General features: G+C 38.4%; 1 protein-coding gene across 5 annotated transcripts in view; it reads left to right on the top strand.

Moving 5' to 3' along the window:
- WDFY3 (WD repeat and FYVE domain containing 3) overlaps positions 1-21,865 on the top strand; it is an 840,855-nt gene that overhangs the window by 770,885 nt on the left and 48,105 nt on the right. For all 5 annotated transcript variants that reach the window (XM_053703393.1, XM_053703396.1, XM_053703395.1 and 2 more), the window contains 8 exons: positions 922-1,041; positions 2,763-2,880; positions 5,085-5,191; positions 5,516-5,669; positions 5,762-5,853; positions 6,008-6,220; positions 7,884-8,031; positions 20,591-20,745. In XM_053703393.1, coding sequence (XP_053559368.1) covers positions 922-1,041; positions 2,763-2,880; positions 5,085-5,191; positions 5,516-5,669; positions 5,762-5,853; positions 6,008-6,220; positions 7,884-8,031; positions 20,591-20,745 — 1,107 coding nt within the window. The remainder of the gene's footprint in view (positions 1-921; positions 1,042-2,762; positions 2,881-5,084; positions 5,192-5,515; positions 5,670-5,761; positions 5,854-6,007; positions 6,221-7,883; positions 8,032-20,590; positions 20,746-21,865) is intronic.

Genomic DNA, 21,865 nt, shown 5'->3' on the forward strand with positions numbered 1-21,865 from the left:
TGAGCTAACTGCTTGAATTGTTCTCCAATCGGTGCTCGAACGGCTAGAGCGCTTATTGGAGAACAGTTCAAACAGCTCACAAAAAATATGACTTTTAAAGTGGATGTAGAAGCACAGGGTAGATTAAAAAGTAAGTCACAGCGCATCTTCATTAGAAGTGACCAATTAAAATCCCTCTTAAATCTTACTTTGACTCCAGTCCTGATTTTAAAAAATGTCAAGTTTACCATCACTTTAATCTTATTTTAATAGGCCACGCCCCTTCCTAAGTGTAACCAAATAAGAGTAGGGTTCCTTCGTAAAGAGCTCTCAAATAGTATAAATCTGGTCACTAAATAGTATCTATTTATATCAGAGCCATGAATGTGCTTTTCAAATACAAACATGCTTAGTGGCTAGGTCTGGTCACTCATGATACTGCTGGGAGTTTTCTAAGTGCAAGTTTCCTTTTTTTTATATAATTAATGCTTTTCCTTTTATACATAGCACTACTTATTGTATGTGTTTATGATTGTTTGTCAAGTAAATATTTTATGTGAGCATTCTAACGCTTTGAGCTGTTTTTATTTGGTGCATCAATACACAAACATTTCATAAAAAAATAAAAATGTAGAACTTAATATTCCTTTATATAAACTTCAGTTCATGGTAGTAAATATGAAAGGCAAAGTCTTTAAATTCTTTTTCAGTTCTGCTTTTCTCGGATGATGTAATTTATTTGTTTAGCGCCAATAGCCATAAAACCTGGTATACGCGATAATAAAAGAAAATGTGTCTGTGTACAAGCGTCAAATCTGTTTTCTTGGCCCGTCACATTTATTCTTAAGCATACTACACAGCAATATCTCACAGATAATAATTTCAGCTAAAATGGATGTTTGTATTTGCTGCCTTGCTAATCTCTTGTCTGTGTCTGTGCAGAGGGGAGAAATCAGCAATTTCCAGTATTTGATGCACTTAAACACTTTGGCTGGCAGATCATACAATGATCTCATGCAATACCCTGTTTTCCCATGGATCCTGGCAGAATACGACTCTGAGGTAATTGTTGATCTCTAACTTAATTAATAATGTTAATGACACATTACAAGGGATTTGCACCTATATCCGAGAATTATTTTTATACATGGGGTCCATTTATCATTGTGCAGACGGACATGATCCGCTATAGCAAACCATGTCCGCCGCACATCGATAAATGCCGCCCCATGCAGATTCGCGGCCAGCGGTGGGGGGGGTCGATCAACCCAGATCGGGTTGATTATCAGCGATGTCTGTCCGCTGCCTCAGAGCAGGCGGACAGGTTATGGAGCAGCGGTCTTTAGACCACTGCTTTATAACTTGTGTTTGGAGCTTGATAAATAGACCCCCTGGTGTTTGATGTTTTGTCCCATTTCAGAGCTTTCTAATTAATATTTAGTTATGATATTTGTAATTATTTCAGATGTCTTTAGAAACAGACCCTTACCAGGGCTGGTGCTAAGATTTTTGGCTGTTCAGCCGAAGACACATTTTGGTGCCCCTTTCCCTTGAAGAAATTATATACTATGCCGTAACTGCTGCTTAAGAAAATGTTCTAGTGATGTGTTAAGCAGCTATAGATAACTACTTTATCCATGATAGAAAAAAAAATAGATTTCCGTTATTACACCAAATTCTTCACTGATAATCTGATTATAACAACAATGGCTGTAATGGTTTACATATATATATATATAGTTAATTTCAGCATGACATAACATACCGAAGTGGTGGCTCTGTATAGCATAGCAAATCAGTGGTGGCTCTGTATAGCATAGCAAATCAGTGGTGGCTCTGTATAGCATAGCAAATCAGTGGTGGCTCTGTATAGCATAGCAAATCAGTGGTGGCTCTGCATAATGAATCAACCAGTGGTGACAATATAAAAAACACTCAAACTTGGAAGCAGGATGACCTCTTTTTTACCATTATACTTTTACTGATACTAGCATGTATAATAGGAAAATGTATCAAGCTGGAGGTGTACAAGTTCTCAAGCAGAGAACCTGTCCACCTGGAATTGCCACATTTGGCAATTAATTGCATGAGAACAGGGCCTGTCAATCACCCCGAACAAGCGAGTTTGGGGTGATTTATCTCTGATTATTAAATTTGTGATTGCAGACTCACTCTTGCAAGCCCGAACTGCATGTTCTCAGAAGTTGCAAATACATTTTGACAAATTTTCCCATAAGTACACATTTTTTAAGCCCCACAAAACATCACGTTAACTTGCAATGAAGTACTGGCAAGTTTTACAGAGGGGACCATTACAACTCTTATTTATTTTGCACAATTGTCACTGTATAGAGGTAAAAATGAACATTTATACGCTAATAAACACAACACTTAGCACATAGTGTGCTCCATAATGATGCAGAACATTTATAAACTGAAAATTAACACACTGTACTGTAACTATCTTAATTATATACAGTATACAGTGAAATAGATCGTTATGCCCATCAGCCCAGTAATACCCAAGTGGATGGAGCGAGTCCCACTTCTGTCATCGTCTCCACCAACTTTTATGAAGACTGCTTTAGTTTTGCTGAGGGCAGGGGCTGTGCAATGAGATATTTCAAACAGATGTTTCCAGCTGTTCTGGCTGACCTGTGCACTCCGCAGGGACGCCCTATGGTGGTCTCCTAGACTCCCTTTATTGTAGCACCGGTGCTGTCCCTTACATGTTATCTTAGTAAAATGCTAAATAACTTTCTTTTAAATGTTTTACTCCATAGGAGTTGGATCTGACAAATCCGAAGACATTTAGAAACTTGGCTAAACCAATGGGAGCACAAACTGATGACCGCCTAGCTCAGTATAAGAAACGTTATAAGGACTGGGAGGATCCCAATGGTAATTTATTATTTATTTGTTATTATTCTTTCTTTATAACCCAACACATTCTGCTGAACTTTTAAATGGGGTAAAATGGTCACATGATTACATAAAATTTACAGATAGTTTCACGACTGTAAAGAGCTAGATGCCCTGCCCATGAGTTACCATTTATGATATACATCATCATTATGCCAATTATAAAAGACAGGTTTATGACATTGATATTACAAACTCCTTTCACCTAAGAGTTTCCACTGTTTATTTTTTTTTTTTATTGAACACTATTAGTGAATCCCAATATTAGAGAGTAATTAATAATAAATGGTATCTCTGAAAATGGCTCAACATAAACTACGTTTGCTGCATTCTTATCTCTGTTAAAATATCCAAGCTAGTTTTGTTGGTATTACATTTTTATTATCAAGAGTTTTAATATATTTGTTATTTACAAAGTTATTTTCTATTACACTGGATTAGAAAGATGTTAAACTAATTTTATAAGTGTAGAGAATATATCAGCAATGAAATCATTAAACAGCCAAATTTTGTTAGCAAGAGTACTTCATAGAAAAGACATTCTGATACAATTCATGCGCCTGCTCTGCTTTGATGTTATCAGTTAGGGGCAAATGTAAGTGACTTTGTGTTCTGATCTAACCAATATTGCAAGGTCACATACATTTAACTAATAATATAATTTGTTATACCCTTTAATGCATTACTAGTGACCCATTTTACCTGCTGAAGCCTATTAAATTGTTACAAATAGCTCCTTTATTTTGTCATTTTAAATATTTGCTTTTGCCTATTGTATCCGGCTATATGGAAAATGTCAGTACTTATGTACTGGGTATAGAAAAGCTTTGTAAACAAAAATTCTTAGAAGAAATTATGCTCCCAGTGGGGAGTGGGACATAGAGGTACTAAAATGTTCATTTTTGATTGTTCTCTTTAAATATGGGTATTTCAGTATGCATTTAGAGATAAGATACATATTTTGTATAGAGAGAGAGGGTTTCAGTTGGCAGAACGGCTATTTCATAAACAAAAAAATAAAGCCAAAGGAACAGCTGGTGTAACAAATTAAAGGGACAGAAATCGCCTTGAGATTTTTTATATAAAATGTTTAGTTATAAAATTGCTTTGCAACATATTTTCATTGTTTATTTTTCTCCCTTTTCATGTCATTTTAGCTCTGAAAAGTGAGCAGTTTCTAATTCTCAGAACTTGAAATTCACCCTGCTGACTTCTCAAAGCTAACCCAGCTACATATATGTCCCTAATTGGCTTTATCAGATAACAATTGCAAAACAATGCACAAGCCTAGCCACTGTCATTAAGTTAGTATGGCTAGCCATGTTGTCTGTGGACTAAACCCCAGATAGGTGGAGTTTGGCTATTGAAAAATAATTGCAGTAAAACGGATGTTAACTTATTTTAAAAATGTTAAGACTTGGCTGATAAGTTATACTATAGCAACCCAACAGTAATGTATTGTTATAATGCAAGGTGTTTACACATTTTCAGTACAGTATCCCTTTAAGTAAGATGAAGGCACAATTAGCAAAAGCAAACAAAATGAATGATACATGTATATAGCAACGTTATTTTCCTTTTCCTAATTAAACATTTAATGATGGATTACATTTTGTATTTAAAGTGCCATAAAACAGGTTGAGATCTGTGTATATCCTAAAAGGGCTAATTAATTTAAAATAGTTTGCATAAAAAATTGTTTAAAAATTGCTGGCAAGTATTTTAAAATTTTCAAAAATAAGCTAAATTAATTACATAGCTAAGCTGTCTGGAACCGCTAGCTCCACCCCTCTTATCAGTGTTTAGACACAGGCATTGTCTTTTAACTGAGTTCACAGTTCCTAGGCAGCTCCAGCAGATAATTCCTATTCACTTTTGTATTCTACCAAAAGTACAATAAACATAGATACAGCAATAAAAGGAATTGTGTGGGGGGGGTTAGAGCTTTACAATTCAGAAACTAAAAAGAAAGGGTTAATGGTGAGGCACTGCAGTATAAATTTTCAGGTAAAGTAATTGAAGTACATATTATATTATTTTGTCTCTATCCCGACTTGTTTTATGTCCCTTTAAGCCCCTTTAATCGATTGTACAGAGTAGTGATCTGATAACGCAGCATGTTTCACCATATTACAGATTTATTAACCAGGCTCTTTAATGATTGTTATTTTTTTTCCCCACAGGAGAGACACCAGCTTATCATTATGGGACTCATTATTCTTCTGCAATGATAGTTGCCTCTTATTTAGTCAGAATGGAGCCATTTACTCAGATATTTCTTCGACTACAGGTATAATGTGTACATGTTCAGGTACAACTAGGGTTGCCACCTCAGCCATGTTTTCATGGACACCTATGAGTTACACATGCTGCAGGGTGTGCAGGAAGGAACATGTATTGTGTTTCGGGACAGCACTATTCAAATACACTATACAGATTTCCACTTGCACACCCTGCAGAATGTGTAACTTAGTTTCCAGGGAAAAATTGCTGAGGTGGCAACCCTAGGTACAACGTACCCAGTTAGAATTGTTGGATGGATGAATACGTTTTTGTTTTTTGAGAACAAAGATTACCATGAAAATTTTTGTTTTATTTATGTGCTTTCGAATAGGGCGGCCATTTTGATCTTGCTGATCGAATGTTTCATAGTGTGCGTGAGGCATGGTATTCTGCTTCCAAGCACAACATGGCTGATGTCAAGGAACTCATTCCAGAATTCTTTTATCTACCAGAATTCCTCCTTAACTCTAACAACTTTGACCTGGGTAAGAAGGGAGTGGATATAATTTTGTCAGTCATTTTGATCAAGTTCTTTAAGACGTAATATGTTATTTATTCCTTTGAATTTGTTGATTAGGTTGCAAACAAAATGGCACAAAACTGGGAGACGTTCTTCTTCCCCCTTGGGCTAAAGGAGACCCCCGAGAATTCATTCGTGTACACAGAGAGGTAGCTAAATCAAAGAATTTTGTTAATGTAATTTACAGTTTAATTAGCACCTAATAAATAAACGTCCTTTAAAAAAATTGTCAGGTAGGCGACGTGTTTGACTCCTTGGAAATAAAGGGTGCAAATCTTCTGTATATGTCTTCTATTCTTTCAGGCTCTAGAATGTGACTATGTCAGCGCTCATCTGCATGAATGGATCGATTTGATCTTTGGGTACAAGCAACAAGGTCCACCAGCTGTGGAAGCAGTTAATGTCTTCCACCACCTCTTTTACGAAGGCCAAGTGGACATTTACAACATCAATGACCCGCTAAAAGAAACCGCTACCATAGGCTTTATTAATAACTTTGGGCAAATCCCCAAACAGGTAAAAAAGATGAGAAATCAATTTCAATTTAGCATTGATTAACAAAACTATATTTGTCCTGGTAATAACTGAAGTGCAGGATTTACACAAAGCAGGGAACAAACTTGTAAACAGGTAGCAGGTAAAGTATTTGTCCTGGAAATAACTGATGTGCAGGAATTGCACAAAGCAGGTAGCAAACTTGTACACAGGTGCAAGGGTGACGGCTTCCTTCAAATAAGTACAGAAATACAGGAAACAGGTTCTGACTTGTGACAAAACATAACCAATGTGAAGACAAAATGCAGTCTAAGAGCCATCCTGAAATAGGGGGGTTTTGCACAGGATTGGTTCTGAGTAATTCCAAAATTAAGAGCACCTGTGTTATTGCACATGTATAATTAAAAGTAAGACAAATAGTAATTTATCAGATCTTTTAAGTTCCATGCTATTGCTAGAACTGGCTGTGGCTCAACACGCGAGCAAACCGACTGGCAAGCACAGAGCCACAGGTTCAAATCCCCACATAGCCCTTTCTAGCAGAATGCCTCCCAGACCTTTTCTTTTTAGTCTGGAGGCTTGGTTCATGACACTATATCACCAAAGTGTTGTGTTTTAAGGTTTCTTTTTTGTGCTGGGTTACTTGGAAAGTAAAAATATGAGCAATTAACTGATTATACTGTATATAATGTTCAAAATGGTGTATCTGTCCAACTATAGTTATAGCATATATCGTCCTAGAGTCTTTCAGTAAAGGCATTTTTAAGTATATTAGTAAAAATGTTATAAAGACACCTGGTATGGATGATTTAAGAAATATGTAGCCAGATGAGATGATACAGCATGGAACGCAATAAGATAAATAATAGATAATAAACATAAATTCCCCTGAAAACTTAGCCCTCAATGTGCACTTGGGCTTTTATTCTTAGTAACCCCAATTTTTTTAATATAATATTCTTATTTGATGAGGGCCCAATCTCCTTATTAGTCTTTGTTGGGTAATTAACTAATTACAAGCTTTTGTATAAACACTCATGTGTGATGTCATAGTTTACACATGCCCCCTGCTAGCTTGGGGATTGGTCCCTCATTAATTGCCTTGTGAATAAAGTTGTGTTCACACCTCAGTGTATGTAAGCTTGAGAAAGGGGCAGGGAGCCTCGAAACGTTGCTCCCATAAAGGTGTTTTCTTTCATCAGAGTGCTACCTTCTTCCTTGTTTCCACCATATTCTTAGTAGCCCCAAGTCAGTTTCTAGAATAAACAAATTACTGTTACCAGAGGTGAACACTGTAAAATGTTATTTCCTTCTAATAATGCCCACTGTCATATTTCTGAAAGAAGCCATGTTGGTAGCACAAGAAATTAACACCACTTAAGACAGGCCTAAAGAAAAAGATATGTTAATAGTATTGTAAGCTAATGTATATATATAAAATGAAAGCTCTATGTAAGCAAAAAGTAGATAAATCTTCACTCCATTTGTGTTGGTAAAATAATATTTGTTTTGCTGATAGCCAAGGGGGTAAAATCACTGAATTTCTTTTAGTTTTTTTCTTTCATGATTCAGATAGTGTCCAATTTACTTGTTCTCTTCCTATCCTTTGGTGGAAAGATTTTCTAGGTAGGTTTGTTTTATTCATTGAGCTAATTTTCTTTTTTATTATCATTTTCAAATGCAGTTATTCAAAAAACCTCATCCACCAAAGCGTGTCAGGAGTCGAATAAATGGAGAGTTGACATCAATGTCTATGCCACTGGGATCTGCATGTGACAAAATCTTTTTCCATCATTTGGACAATCTGAGGCCTTCTCTTGCTCCTGTTAAAGGTACAGGCTCAAGTTAAGATTTATTTATTTTTCCTTAGGTCAGTCAGACCATTAAATGTTAAATGTTTATTTCAGTTTTCAACAGAATTATTTTTGCAATTTATTTTATTACTAAAATGCTTCAGTGCACCTGTATTCAAACCCTGCATCAGCTCAGAGAACAAGAGGGGGCATGTATTGTCAGCAACAACTCAATTTGAATCATACAAACCAACATCGGCTCTATTAGCAGTCACAGTGTTGAAATAACATCACACTGAGCTTAGACAGCATATGTAGGCATGTTCCAAAGATTCTTCTATTCAGAATTGGAATGTACCCACATGCATTTAACTATCTTATCAGTTTAATGTAATGTGTTTGATATATCCATATATTGTTATTCAAGGATTGTTATTCAGTGTTGTTCACCATTGCACCTGAATAACAAAACATGTACCAAATCTCTGCAACCTATATATTGAAAGGCCTAATCAATCCAAGGGATGGGCTGTCATGTTTCCTGTATATAATGTGCTTTGACATATTATTCCTTGTATCATAACATTGTTCCATTTCTTTCTGATTTATAAGATAGGATATTTTGTAGATACATACTTAGGACCATGTGCATGTGTGTTACCGTTAAAAGAACAGGAAAGTCCAAATTATACTTTCATGATTTAAATAGAACATGCAATTTTAAGAAACTTTCCCGTTTACTTCTATTATTTGCTTCATTCTCTCCATATCCTTTGTTGCAGAGTAAACCTAGGTAGGCTCATAGGAACTCAGGAGCGTGCATGTGTTTATATTATTGCAAACACAAATATTATTGCAAACACTGCTGACAGAAGCTTCTGGTGTTCTATGAACCTATCTAGGTTTGCTCTTAAACAAAGGGTACCAAGAGAACAAAGCAAATTTGATAATAGAAGTATATGACAAATTTTCTTTAAATTGCATGCTTTATCTGAATGGTGAAAGTTTAATTTTTATTTTATTGTCCCTTTAAACCAAATTTTCTGAGTTATATCACTTTTGGTTCAAATTAAATATTTAAATAAAAATGTACTTAGTTATTTAACACGGTCATTCACCTCCTTCCTTTGGGTACCCCCCAAAAGATGTACATTGAGGTGCAATTTACCTATAATCTCTATCACTAATCTCTCCCCATAATCGCCCATACAAATTAACTCCTTAAAAGGCCATAATAGTAAAAAAAAATACATGTTCTAGCGCTGCCAATTGGTTCAGCCACGAGTTCAGTTAGGGAACAGCAGTGCTTCTCAGGTCCCGAGAAGCACTTCTACTGTGTGTTTAATCCCTTTGCGCTAACAAATTAGAGCATGTTAATTTTTCAACTATTTTTTGCCCTTAAAGATATACTTAAAAGGACATTAAAATGCTGGGCTCAACCATAGAAGTAGGTTTACTACTAATCGTACTGTTTTTCTCTTGTTAAGTGTATCCAGTCCACGGATCATCCATTACTTATGGAATATATTCTCCTTCCCAACAGGAAGCTGCAAGAGTCCACCCACAGCAAAGCTGCTATATAGCTCCTCCCCTAACTGCCATATTCAGTCATTCTCTTGCAAGCCTCAACATAGATAGGAGGTCGTGAGAGTCTGTGGTGCTTTCTACTTAGTTTATTCTTCAATCAAAAGTTTGTTATTTTTAAATGGCACCGGAGTGTGCTGTTTATCTCAGGCAGTATTTGGAAGAAGAATCTGCCTGCGTTTTTCTATGATCTTAGCAGACGTAACTAAGATCCATTTGCTGTTCTCACACATTCTGAGGAGTGAGGTACTTCAGAGGGGGAATGGCGTGCAGGTTTTCCTGCAGATAAGGTATGTGCAGTAAAATATTTTTCTAGGAATGGAATTGACTAAGAAAATACTGCTGATACCGAAGTAATGTAAGTAAAGCCTTAAATGCAGCGATAGCGACTGGTATCAGGCTTATTAATAGAGATACATACTCTTGTAAAAATGTGTTTTAAAACGTTTGCTGGCATGTTTAATCGTTTTTTAACATATGTTTGGTGATAAAACTTATTGGGGCCTAAGTTTTTTCCACATGGCTGGCTTAAATTTTGCATAGAAACAGTTAACTGAAGCTTCCCACTGTTGGCTGTGGCAGTTTGTTGTGTCTGTTTTTAAAAACGTCTATGTCGTTTTTTTTTGTTTTTTTTGTTTTTTTTTTATCTGTTTTTTGCATTAAGGGGTTAATCATCCATTTGCAAGTGGGTGCAATGCTCTGTTACCTTATTACATGTACTGTAAAAATTTCGTTTGTTTTACTGCCTTTTTTTCACTGTTTTTCAAATTTTGACAAAATTTGTTTCTCTTAAAGGCACAGTAACGTTTTATATATTTGCTTGTTAACTTGATTTAAAGTGTTTTCCAAGCTTACTAGTCTCATTATTAGTCTGTTCTAACATGTCTGACATAGAGGAAGCTCTGTGTTCATTATGTTTTAAAGCCATGGTGGAACCCCATCTTAGAATGTGTACCAGATGTACTGATTTCATGTTAAACAATAAAGATCATTTTTTGTCTTTAAAAACATTATCACCAGAGGATTCTGTCGTGGGGGTAGTTATGCCGACTAACTCTCCCCACGTGTCAGACCTTTTGACTCCCGCTTTAGGGACTCACGCTCAAATGGCGCCAAGTACATCAAGGGCACCCATAGCGTTTCTTTTACCAGGGGATTCTGTCAAGGGGAAAGTTATGCCGACTAACTCTCCCCACGTGTCAGACCCTTCGACTCCCGCTTCAGGGACTCACGCTCAAATGGCGCCAAGTACATCAAGGGCGCCCATAGCGTTTATTTTACAAGACATGGCAAAGGTGGTGAATAATATTCTGGCAGCAGTATTAGTCAGACTACCTGAAATTAAAGGAAAGCAGTTAGCTCTGGGGGTAGATACAGAGCATACAGACGCTTTAAGAACCATGTATGATACTACCTCACAATATGCTTAGTCTGTGGGTGATTTTTTTTTTTGACTCAGGGAAGATGATTTAACCTGATTCTGATATTTCTACATTTAAAATTTATGCTTGAGAACCTCCACTTGTTGCTCAGGGAGGCTTTGGCTGCTCTGAATGAATGTGTACAATCGCAGGGCCAGAGAAATTGTGTAGACTGGATAAATAATATGCAGTGCCGGTGTGTACTGATGTTTTTCCAATACCTAAAGAGGTTTACTAAAAAAATTTTTAATAAGGAATGGGATAGACCAGGTGTGCCGTTCTCTTCCCCTCCTATTTTTTAGAAGAATGTTTTCTAATAGTTACCACCACACGGGACTTCTGGCAGACAGTTCCTAAGGTGGAGAGAAGAGTTTCTACTCTAGCTAAGCGTACCACTACCTCTGGCGAGGACAGTTGTGCTTTTTAGATCCAATGGATAAAAAATGTTTATTCAACAGGGTTTTATCCTGCAGCCCCTTGCATACATTGCTTCTGTCACTGCTGCTGCGGCGTTCTGGGTTGAGTCTCTTGATGAGGCTTTACAGTTAAGCGACTCCATTGGATGAATATATTTGACAAGCTTATGCTAGCCAATTCCTTTGTTTTCTGATGCCTTGTTCATTTGACTAGACTAACGGCTAAGAATTCTGTTTTTTACTATACTGGCGCGCAGAGCGCTATGGCTTATATCATGGTCAGCTGTCGTGACTTTAATAAATAAGCTACTTAACTTCCCTTCAAGGGGCAGACCCTATTCGGGCCTGGTTTGAAGGAGATTATTGCTTATATCACTGGAGGAAAAGGTCATGCCCTTCCTCAGGATAGGTCTAAATCAAGGGCAAAAAAAAAAAAAAAGTCTAATTTTCGTACCTTTTAAAAACTTCAGGGCAGGTGTGGCATCCTCTTCCTCTAAGGCAAAACAAGAGGGAATTTTTGCTCAGTCCAAGGCGGTCTGGAGACAATCGGACCTGGAACAAAGATAAGCAGGCCAAGGAGCCTGCTGCTGCCTCTAAGGCAGCATGAAGGAACGGACCCCTATCCGGTAACGGATCCTATAGGGGGCAGACTTTCATTCTTTGCCCAGGCGTGGGCAAGAGATGCCCAGGATCCCTAGGCATTGGAATTTATATCCCAGAGATATCTTCTGGATTTCAAAGATTCCCCCCCAAAAAAAGGGGAGATTTCGCCTTTCACAATTATCTGCAAACCAGATAAAGGAGGCATTCTTACATTGTGTACGAGATCCATCCAGTTCCAAGAGAGGAACAGGGACAGAGTTTTTACTCAAATCTGTTTGTGGTTCCCAAGGAGAGGGAACCTTCAGACCTATTTTGGATCTAAAGATCTTAATCAAATTCCTCAGAATTCCGTCATTTAAGATGGAAACTATTCGTACCATCTTAACTATGATCCAGGAGAGTCAATAGAGGACTACAATGGATTTGAAGGATGCTTATCCTCACATTGTGATGCATAAAGATCACCATCGTTTTTCAGGTTTGCCTTTCTAGACAGGCATTACCAGTTTGTAGCTCTTTCCTTTGGGATATCTACAGCCCCAAGAATCTTTATGGAGGTTCTGGGGTCGCTTTGGCGGTCCTTAGACCGCGGGGCATAGAAGTGGCCCCTTATTTAGACGACATCCTGATACAGGCGTCAAATTGCCCAGTCTCATACGGACGTAGTACTGGCATTTCTGAGATCACATGGGTGGAAAGTGAACAAGGAAAGAGTTCTCTATCCCCAATCTCAAGGGTTTCCCTCCTAGGGACTCTGATAGATTCTGTAGAAATGAAAATTTACCTGACGGAGTCCAGGTTGTCAAAGTTTCTAAATTTCTGACGTGTTTTTTCATCCCATCCGCGCCCTTCGGTGGCTCAGTACATGAATGAAATCGGCTTAATGGTAGCGGCAAGGGACATAGTACCGTTTGCACGTCTACATTTCAGACCGCTGCAACTATGCATGCTCAGTCAGAGGAACGGGGATTACACAGATTTGTCCCCCTGTTAAACCTGGACCAAGAGACCAGAGATTCTATTCTCTGGTGACTATGTCGGGTCCATCTGTCCAAGGGTATGACCTTCCCCAGGTCAGATGGGACAATTGTTTCAATAGATGCCAGCCTTTTAGGTTGGGATGCAGTCTGGAACTCCCTGAAGGCTCAGGGATAGTGGACTTAGGAGGAGACCCTCCTTCTAATAAATATTCTGGAACTGGGAGTGATATTCCATGCTCTTCAGACTTGGCCTCAGTTAGCAACTCTGAGGTACATCATACTCAGTCGGACAATATACACGACTGTGGCTTACATCAGCCATCAAGGGGTAACAGAAGTTCCCTAGCGATGTTAGAAGTCTTACAATAATTCACTGGACAGAGACTCACTCTTGTCTATCAGCTATCCATATCCCAGGTGTTGAGAACTGGGAGGTGGATTTTCTAAGTCGTCAGACTTTTCTTCCGGGGGAGTGGGATTTCCTCCGGAGGTCAAGACCAAGCAGGAGAGGGCTTTGGTGTTTTTGACAGCGCCTGCGTAGCCACGCAGGACCTGGTATGCAGATCTGGTGGACATGTCATCCTTTCCATCACGGTCTCTGCTTCTGAGACAGGTCCCTCTACCTCAGGGTCCTTTCAACCATCTAAATAGAATCAATCTGAGATGGACTGCCTGGAGACTGAACGCTTGATGTTATCAAAGCATGGCTTCTCCGAGTCAGTCATTGATACCTTAATACAGACATGAAAGCCTGTCTCTAGGAAAATTGAACATAGATATGGTGTAAATATCTGATTGTTATGAATCCAAGGGTTACTCATGGAGTAAAGTCTGGATTCCCAGGATATTATCTTTTCTCCAAGATGTTTTTGAGAAAAGGGTTGTCAGCTAATTCCTTAAAAGGGGACAGATTTTCACTCTGTCTATTTTTTTGCACAAGCGTCTGGCTGGTATTCTAGACGTTCAGGCATTTGGTCAGGCTTTGGTTAGATCCAAGCCTGTGTTTAAAACTGTTGCTCCGCCATGGAGCTTAAACCTGATTCTTAAGGTTCTTCAAGAAGTTCCGTTTGAACCTTTTTTGTTCCATAGATATCAATCTTTATCTTGGAAAGTTCCTTTTGGGTAGCTAATTCCTCGACTCGTAGAGTCTCCAAGTTATCTGTGTTACAATGTGATTCTCCTTATCTGGTCCTTCGTACGGATAAGGTAGTCCTGCGTACCAACCTGGGTTTTTTCCTAAGGTGGTATCTAACAAGTACATCACTCAAGAGATAGTTGTTCCATGCTTGTATCCTAATCCTTCCTCAAAGAAGGAACGTCTATTACACAATATTGGACGTGGTTTGTGCTTTAAAGTTTTACTTACAAGCTACTACAGTTTTCATCAAACGTTCACCTTGTTTGTTGTCTATTCTGGACAGAGGAGAGGTCAAAAGACTTCAGCAGCCTCTCTGTCTTTTTGGTTAAAAAGAATAATTCATTTAGCTTATGAGACTGCTGGACAGCAGCCTCCTGAAGGGATTACAGCTCATTCTACTAGAGCTGTGGTTTTCACTTGGGCCTTTTTTAAATGTGGCTTCTGTTGAACAGATTTACAAGACGGAGTCTTGGTCTGCGCTTCATACTTTTCAAATTTAACAAATTTGATACCTTGCTTCTTCGGAGGCTATTTTTGGGAGAAAGGGTTTTTTACAGGCAGTGGTAACTTCCGTTTAAGTACCTGCCTTGTCCCTCCCATCATCCGTGTACTTTAGCTTTGGTATTGGTATTCCATAAGTAATGGATGATCCGTGGACTGGATACACTTAACAAGAGAAAACATAATTTATGCTTACCTGATAAATTTATTTCTCTTGTAGTGTATCCAGTCCACGGCCCGTCCTGTCACTTTAAGGCAGGTAATTTTTTCATTTGAACTACAGTCACCACTGCACCCTATGGTTTTTCCTTTCTCTGCATGTTTTCGGTCGAATGACTGAATATGGCAGTTAGGGGAGGAGCTATATAGCAGCTTTGCTGTGGGTGGACTCTTGCAGCTTCCTGTTGGGAAGGAGAATATATTCCATAAGTAATGGATGATCCGTGGACTGGATACACTACAAGAGAAATAAATTTATCAGGTAAGCATAAATTATGTTTTTTCTTGTGTGCTTACAACTCTTCTTAAAGCAGTTCCCTTATTTTAACCCCTTAACGTACCCGTTCGTGAAGCTCTGCATCTTCACACTTCTCCATCTTGGAGCTTAAAGGGACACAAGTCAAAATTAAACTTTCATTATTCAGATAGAGCATGCAATTTTAAACAACTTTCTAATTTACTTCCATTAACAAAAGGTGCACAGTCTTATTATATTTAAAGTTTTTGAGTCACCAGCTACTGCTGAGCATGTGCAGAATAAACATGTATGCATTTGGGATTGGCTGATGGCTGTCACATGGTACGTGTATGCATTTGGGATTGGTTTATGGCTGTCACATGGTACAAGGGGAGTGGAAATAGATATAACTTTTAAAATTGTCAGAAAAAAATCTACTACTCATTTGAAGTTCAGACTAAGTGCTATTGCATTGTCTTGTTATCTTGCATTTGTTGATTATACAAATCTACTGTGTTGACTGGTTCTTTAAAGGGCCATGATACTCAAATGTTGAAACACTTGAAAGTGATGCAGCATACCTGTAAAAAGCTGACTAAAAAATATCACCTGAACTTCTTTATGTAAAATGTCCTAAGTATTCACACCCCATTGTAATGGACTTTAAGTAGCAAATCAGTATGTCTGTCCCAGGACCTGCAAGGGAGTGTGTCTCATGCACAATCATGTTATTTCCCTATACAGTTTAAGGAAGTTTACTATGAAATATCACGAGAGTTAAAGGGACATAATACTCATATGCTAAATCACTTGAAACTGATGCAGTATAACTGTAAAAAGCTGACAGGAAAATATCACCTGAGCATCTCTATGTAAAAAAGGAAGATATTTTACCTCACAATTTCCTCAGCTCACCAGAGTAAGTTCTGTGTAAAAAGTTATACTCAGCTGCTCCCAGCTGCAGGTAAAAAAAATAAAAAAAATGAAGAAATGAACTGCAGCCAATCGGCATCAGCAGTGCTGAGGTCATGAACTCTTACTGTGGTCTCATGAGATTTGACTTAACTCTCATGAGATTTCATAGTAAGCTTCCTTTACCTGATTGGTGAAATAATATGAGAGTGCACGAAGCTCATCCTTTCAGTTGTCCCGGGACAGACACACTAATATGCTGCTTAGAAATCCTTTACAATGGGAGGTGGCTACTGAGGAACTTTTAATGTAAAATATCTTTCTTTTTTACATAGAGATGTTCAGGAGATATTTTCTAATCAGCTTTTTAGAGCTATGCTGCATCACTTTCAAGTGTTTAAACATTTGGGTATTATGGCCCTTTAAGTGAAATCTCATGATATCACAGTAAAAGAGTTCATGACCTCAGCACTGCTGATGCTGATTGGCTGCTGTTCATTTCTTCCTTTTTTTTTTACCTGCAGCTGTACAGCAGCTGAAAGATAACTTTTTACACAGCACTTACTCTGGTGAGCTGAGGAAATTGTGAGGTAAAATATTTTTATTTCTTTTCTCTTGTAAGGTGTATCCAGTCCACGGATTCATCCTTTACTTGTGGGGTATTCTCCTTCCCTACAGGAAGTGGCAAAGAGAGCACACAGCAGAGCTGTCCATATAGCTCCCCCTCTAGCTCCACCCCCCAGTCATTCTCTTTGCCGGCTCTAAGCACTAGGGTCTCTCTCGGGAGGGTAAAGTGAATGTGGTGTTAGATAGAAAGCCTGTCACCAGGAAAATCTACCATAAGATATGGCGGAAATATCTTTGTTGGTGTGAATCCAAGGGTTACTCATGGAGTAAGATTAGGATTCCCAGGATATTGTCCTTTATCCAAGAAGGATTGGAGAAAGGATTGTCAGCTAGTTCCTTAAAAGGACAAATATCTGCTCTGTCTATCCTTTTACACAAGCGTCTGGCAGAGGTACCAGACGTTCAAGCGTTTGCTCAGGCTTTAGTCAGAATCAAGCCTGTCTATAAACCTGTGGCTCCGCCATGGAGTCTAAATCTAGTTCTTTCAGTTCTTCAAGGGGTTCCGTTTGAACCTTTACATTCCATAGATATTAAGTTGTTATCTTGGAAAGTTTTGTTTTTGGTAGCTATCTCTTCTGCTCGAAGAGTTTCAGAATTATCTGCCTTACAGTGTGATTCACCTTACCTGGTGTTCCACGCAGATAAGGTAGTTTTGCGTACCAAGCCTGGTTTTCTTCCTAAAGTTGTTTCTAACAAGAATATTAACCAGGAAATAGTTGTTCCTTCTCTGTGTCCTAATCCTTCTTCGAAGAAGGAACGTCTGTTACACAATCTTGATGTGGTTCGTGCTTTAAAGTTCTATTTACAAGCAACTAAGGATTTCAGACAAACATCTTCCTTGTTTGTTATCTATTCTGGTAAGAGGAGAGGTCAGAAAGCGACTGCTACCTCTCTTTCCTTTTGGCTGAAAAGCATCATCCGTTTGGCCTATGAGACTGCTGGCCAGCAGCCTCCTGAAACAATTACTGCTCATTCTACCAGAGCAGTGGCTTCCACATGGGCTTTCAAAAATGAGGCTTCTGTTGAACAGATTTGTAAGGCAGCGACTTGGTCTTCACTGCATACTTTTGCCAAATTTTACAAATTCTATACTTTTGCTTCTTCGGAGGCTATTTTTGGGAGAAAGGTTTTGCAAGCAGTGGTGCCTTCCTTTTAAGGTACCTGTCTTGTTCCCTCCCTTCATCCGTGTCCTAAAGCTTTGGTATTGGTATCCCACAAGTAAAGGATGAATCCGTGGACTGGATACACCTTACAAGAGAAAACAGAATTTATGCTTACCTGATAAATTACTTTCTCTTGTGGTGTATCCAGTCCACGGCCCGCCCTGGCAATTAAGTCAAGTAATACATTTTTTTTTAAACTACAGTCATCACTGCACCCTATGGTTTCTCTTTTTTCTTCCTAACCTTTGGTCGAATGACTGGGGGGTGGAGCTAGAGGGGAAGCTATATGGACAGCTCTGCTGTGTGCTCTCTTTGCCACTTCCGGTAGGGAAGGAGAATATCCCACAAGTAAAGGATGAATCCGTGGACTGGATACACCACAAGAGAAAGTAATTCATCAGGTAAGCATAAATTCTGTTTTTTACATTGAACAACAGCAGCTAGCAAATATAAGAGAGGCGCCTTGTGTGTATCAGTCACCAAATAGACAAATCAGATAGAAAATGTCAAACACAGGGTGCTCACATTTCCATAGAGCACCCTTATGTGCTAGTAGACGCTTGCTGGCAGTATAAAGGTGTGTCAGCTCACCTCCTCCCAACAGCTGCACGTAGTCCAGGGACAGCTCACTCACAGTGATGAACCAAACAGTAGGCCCAACACATATGTGCACCTGGCAATTAGGGCTTGTAAACACTGTTGTAGTTTAAAAACTGATTTATTAAAACCATATACAATGTAAACAATACAGTGTTAAAAACTGGTGGGTATACACAGCCTGTACCCCCAGATATGCAACACACGTTTCTCAGCAGTTACGCTGTTTCCTCAGGCAACAGCGTAAGGAGGTGAGCTGATGGACCTTTATACTGCCAGCCTGCGTTTACTAGCAAATAAGCAAATAAGGAGTACCCTGTGTTTGACAATTTCTATCTGATTTGTCTATTTGGTAACTGATACACACATGAGGCGCCTCTCTTATATTTGCTAGATGCTGTTGTTTTATTCCACTATATTCGTGTGAAGAGGAGTGCAGCCACTGTGATCCTGAAATTGCTACATGAAATTTAACCCCTGATGATCTGACAATATATGGGAGTCCAGGAGCTTTAACCCCTGATGAACTGACAATATATGGGAGTCCAGGAACTTTAACCCCTGATGAACTGACAATATATGGTAGTTCAGTATATACTGTGACTAGGGTTATTGTTGTGTATCATTATCTGTATATACTTTGTTTCACCTTGTATGTTTTATGTATTCTATCGTTAGGCGCCCCATATAGAGCCATTTTTATAGTTCTTGTTTAATTATTTTTTAAATTTAGATTCTCAGGTGATATTTTCCTGTCAGCTTTTTAAAGTTATGCTTCATCACTTTCAAGTGATTTAGCATATGAGTATTATTATTATTATTATTATCGGTTATTTGTAGAGCGCCAACAGATTCCGCAGCACTGATTTTATCCCTTTAAGTATTCTCACACCCTGTGACAGAAGTGGTGCACTTTCACAAATCTATGAGTTTTTTTTATTAAGCCATATTGTGCACTTCAGTGTAGTGTGCACAACAAAGAGCGGGAGCTGTGCAATTTTATATTTATATATCTTTTAAACTGTGGTTAAAAAAAATGCAGCATTTGCTCTCTATTGTGCAAAACAAACTGAGCAAGATACAGCTGTCAAAAAGCGCATATCTGGAACACTCCATCCCATAAAGCGCTAAAAACGGAACACGCCCACCAAACATGGAAGGCTATACCTAAAGAACCACTTCTGCACCCATCACTGATGTAAAGCTCTCTGCTCTGACGAGATTATCTAAGAAGTCTCGTTAGTGCTGCAAACATTTTAGAAAGGCAAATATTAATTTAACCCCTTAAGGACCAGCGACGTACCCTGTATGTCACTGGCCTTTTTTTTTAACTTGATTGTTTTATAGCGCGGTCTTGCCACCAGCGTTGAGACTGATCTATTCCACAAAGCCTGCTGGAGGGAGTGCATTAATAGCGTGTTCTTTCTAGACTTGTGCTATTATGTCCTGAAAAACCCCTTAAGGACCAGTGACATACAGGGTACATTGTGGTCATTAAGGAGTTAAGAGCCATTTATAATGCTAAGCAGAGCTCTGAATATGAAGGAGAGACATACACAATACATTATAGTGCTAAAAAAAATTGCATTATTTCTCTCCATGCTGGCAAGATTTTGATCATCATGGACCAATGTAGCAATGGTCCAGAATCTATTCCCCTTTCCCCAGTAATTTTGATAAAGCGCCCCTGACAGCTAATTCTCCCAGGACTTCATACAAACCAACTTGATAAACAACAGTTACAGGTTTACTGCCTATCTAGATTCCCAGATTGTTAAAGATCTAAGATATTCACATTTTTATGTTGTTAGAATTTATATCAACTAACTCAAGCAGGAAAGGGGGGGGGGGTGTATCTGTAGGGGAGAGGCCTTCCCTGTACTCTCCCCACCAAAATTTTTATAGACTTTCCTACTTGCAAGTTGTGCTGATGTGGTTCTTCTTTTACAAATGTGAAGGAATTAATTTATTGTTAACTATAAGGCTGTTTTTGTCACAGCCTTCTTTTCTGAGATTTTTTTTGTATAACAGATGGTTTATTAAACCAATCCAATAACTTAGCACAATGCAACCTCTGCAGATGCCCAGTAAATATGTATTCTTTTCTGAATGTGGGGTGCAAGTTGATTAATAAAATTGTGAACTATAAGCAAGGGTTGACTAATATTTAAAAGTCTCTTTTTTCCATTTTATTTTTAGAACTGAAGGAGCCCGTGGGGCAAATAGTTTGCACAGATAAAGGAATCCTGGCTGTAGAACAAAACAAGGTTCTTACTCCCCCTACCTGGAACAAGTCTTTTGCTTGGGGCTATGCAGACCTCAGTTGCAGGCTAGGAACCTATGAGTCTGACAAGGTTTGTGATTTTAATTGCTAGATTTTCTGTCATAATATGTTTCTGTAGTTATATTATAATTAAATTTTTTATTCAATGTGTCTGTTATGTTCATATAACGCATGCATCCCAACGTTTCCCGGAGGCTTACTGGGACAGGGTGGTTGGGGGACTTTTGGGATGATGAACAAAACAAACAGTGTGGCAGGAGACTAAAAGGCTAAGACTTAGCTTTTATTAGATATAAAGAGTAGACATAAAAACAGGAAGCACATGGCATAGGCCCTTGGCTGCAGCAGTCTTAAGCGTTTTCGGCTTTTGGCCTTTGGACTTGTGGGCTGAACCATAGCGGGAAGGGCAGGGGTGCAGATGTTACATGTTGTGAGTGCAGCTGGGCCATCCTACAAACATTTGCCCGAGGATAGGAGTTGACTGAGGCAGGAAAGCAGGTCAACCTCCCAACCCACCACAATTTTACAAGATGCTTGACAGTTGGGAGGTCTAGTGACAGCACATAGAGCAGGAGATGGTTCCAGATCATTGGGTTAATATTAAACCACCATTTGGAAATAAGTAGACACTTAAACAGTAAACTTCTACATCTTCCATCCAATCTTTTCTTGAGTTCTGCCCATTTTACTCTCTGTTAAAACTGGATGACTTTCTTTAGAACATATGGGGTTGGGGATTATTGGAGTTAGGTAATAACAGATATCGCTCCAGTTTATATATCACAATAAGTGTGCCTTTAACTATTATTATGTATAAATAATTTCTACTTACTGGGACCAGTATCTGATGTGGATTCTTAGGAGAACAAAGCAGAACAACTAGATAAACTAATTGTATAAGAGATACAATAAGGTTTTTTAGCAAAGAATTCCACAAAGTTATAATCAATATTAACTCCAAAAGAAATAGTTCTTAGAAATTACTCTTATTGTTTAAAAAGTTCCATATCATTCATACCTTAAGTCTTTATTGATTAAGCTAGGAACACACATTCACACAGTAGCAGAGAAAAAATGTTAAAAACACTTAAACCCAGTTTGTGAGTAAATACTGATTAGCTCAATTTATCAAATATACATGGGCCCACCATTATAGTAATCTGTAGTAAGCTAAGGCCTTACAATCCGAG

This window comes from Bombina bombina, chromosome 2 (genome assembly GCF_027579735.1).
Source record: "Bombina bombina isolate aBomBom1 chromosome 2, aBomBom1.pri, whole genome shotgun sequence".
Lineage (NCBI taxonomy): Eukaryota > Metazoa > Chordata > Amphibia > Anura > Bombinatoridae > Bombina > Bombina bombina.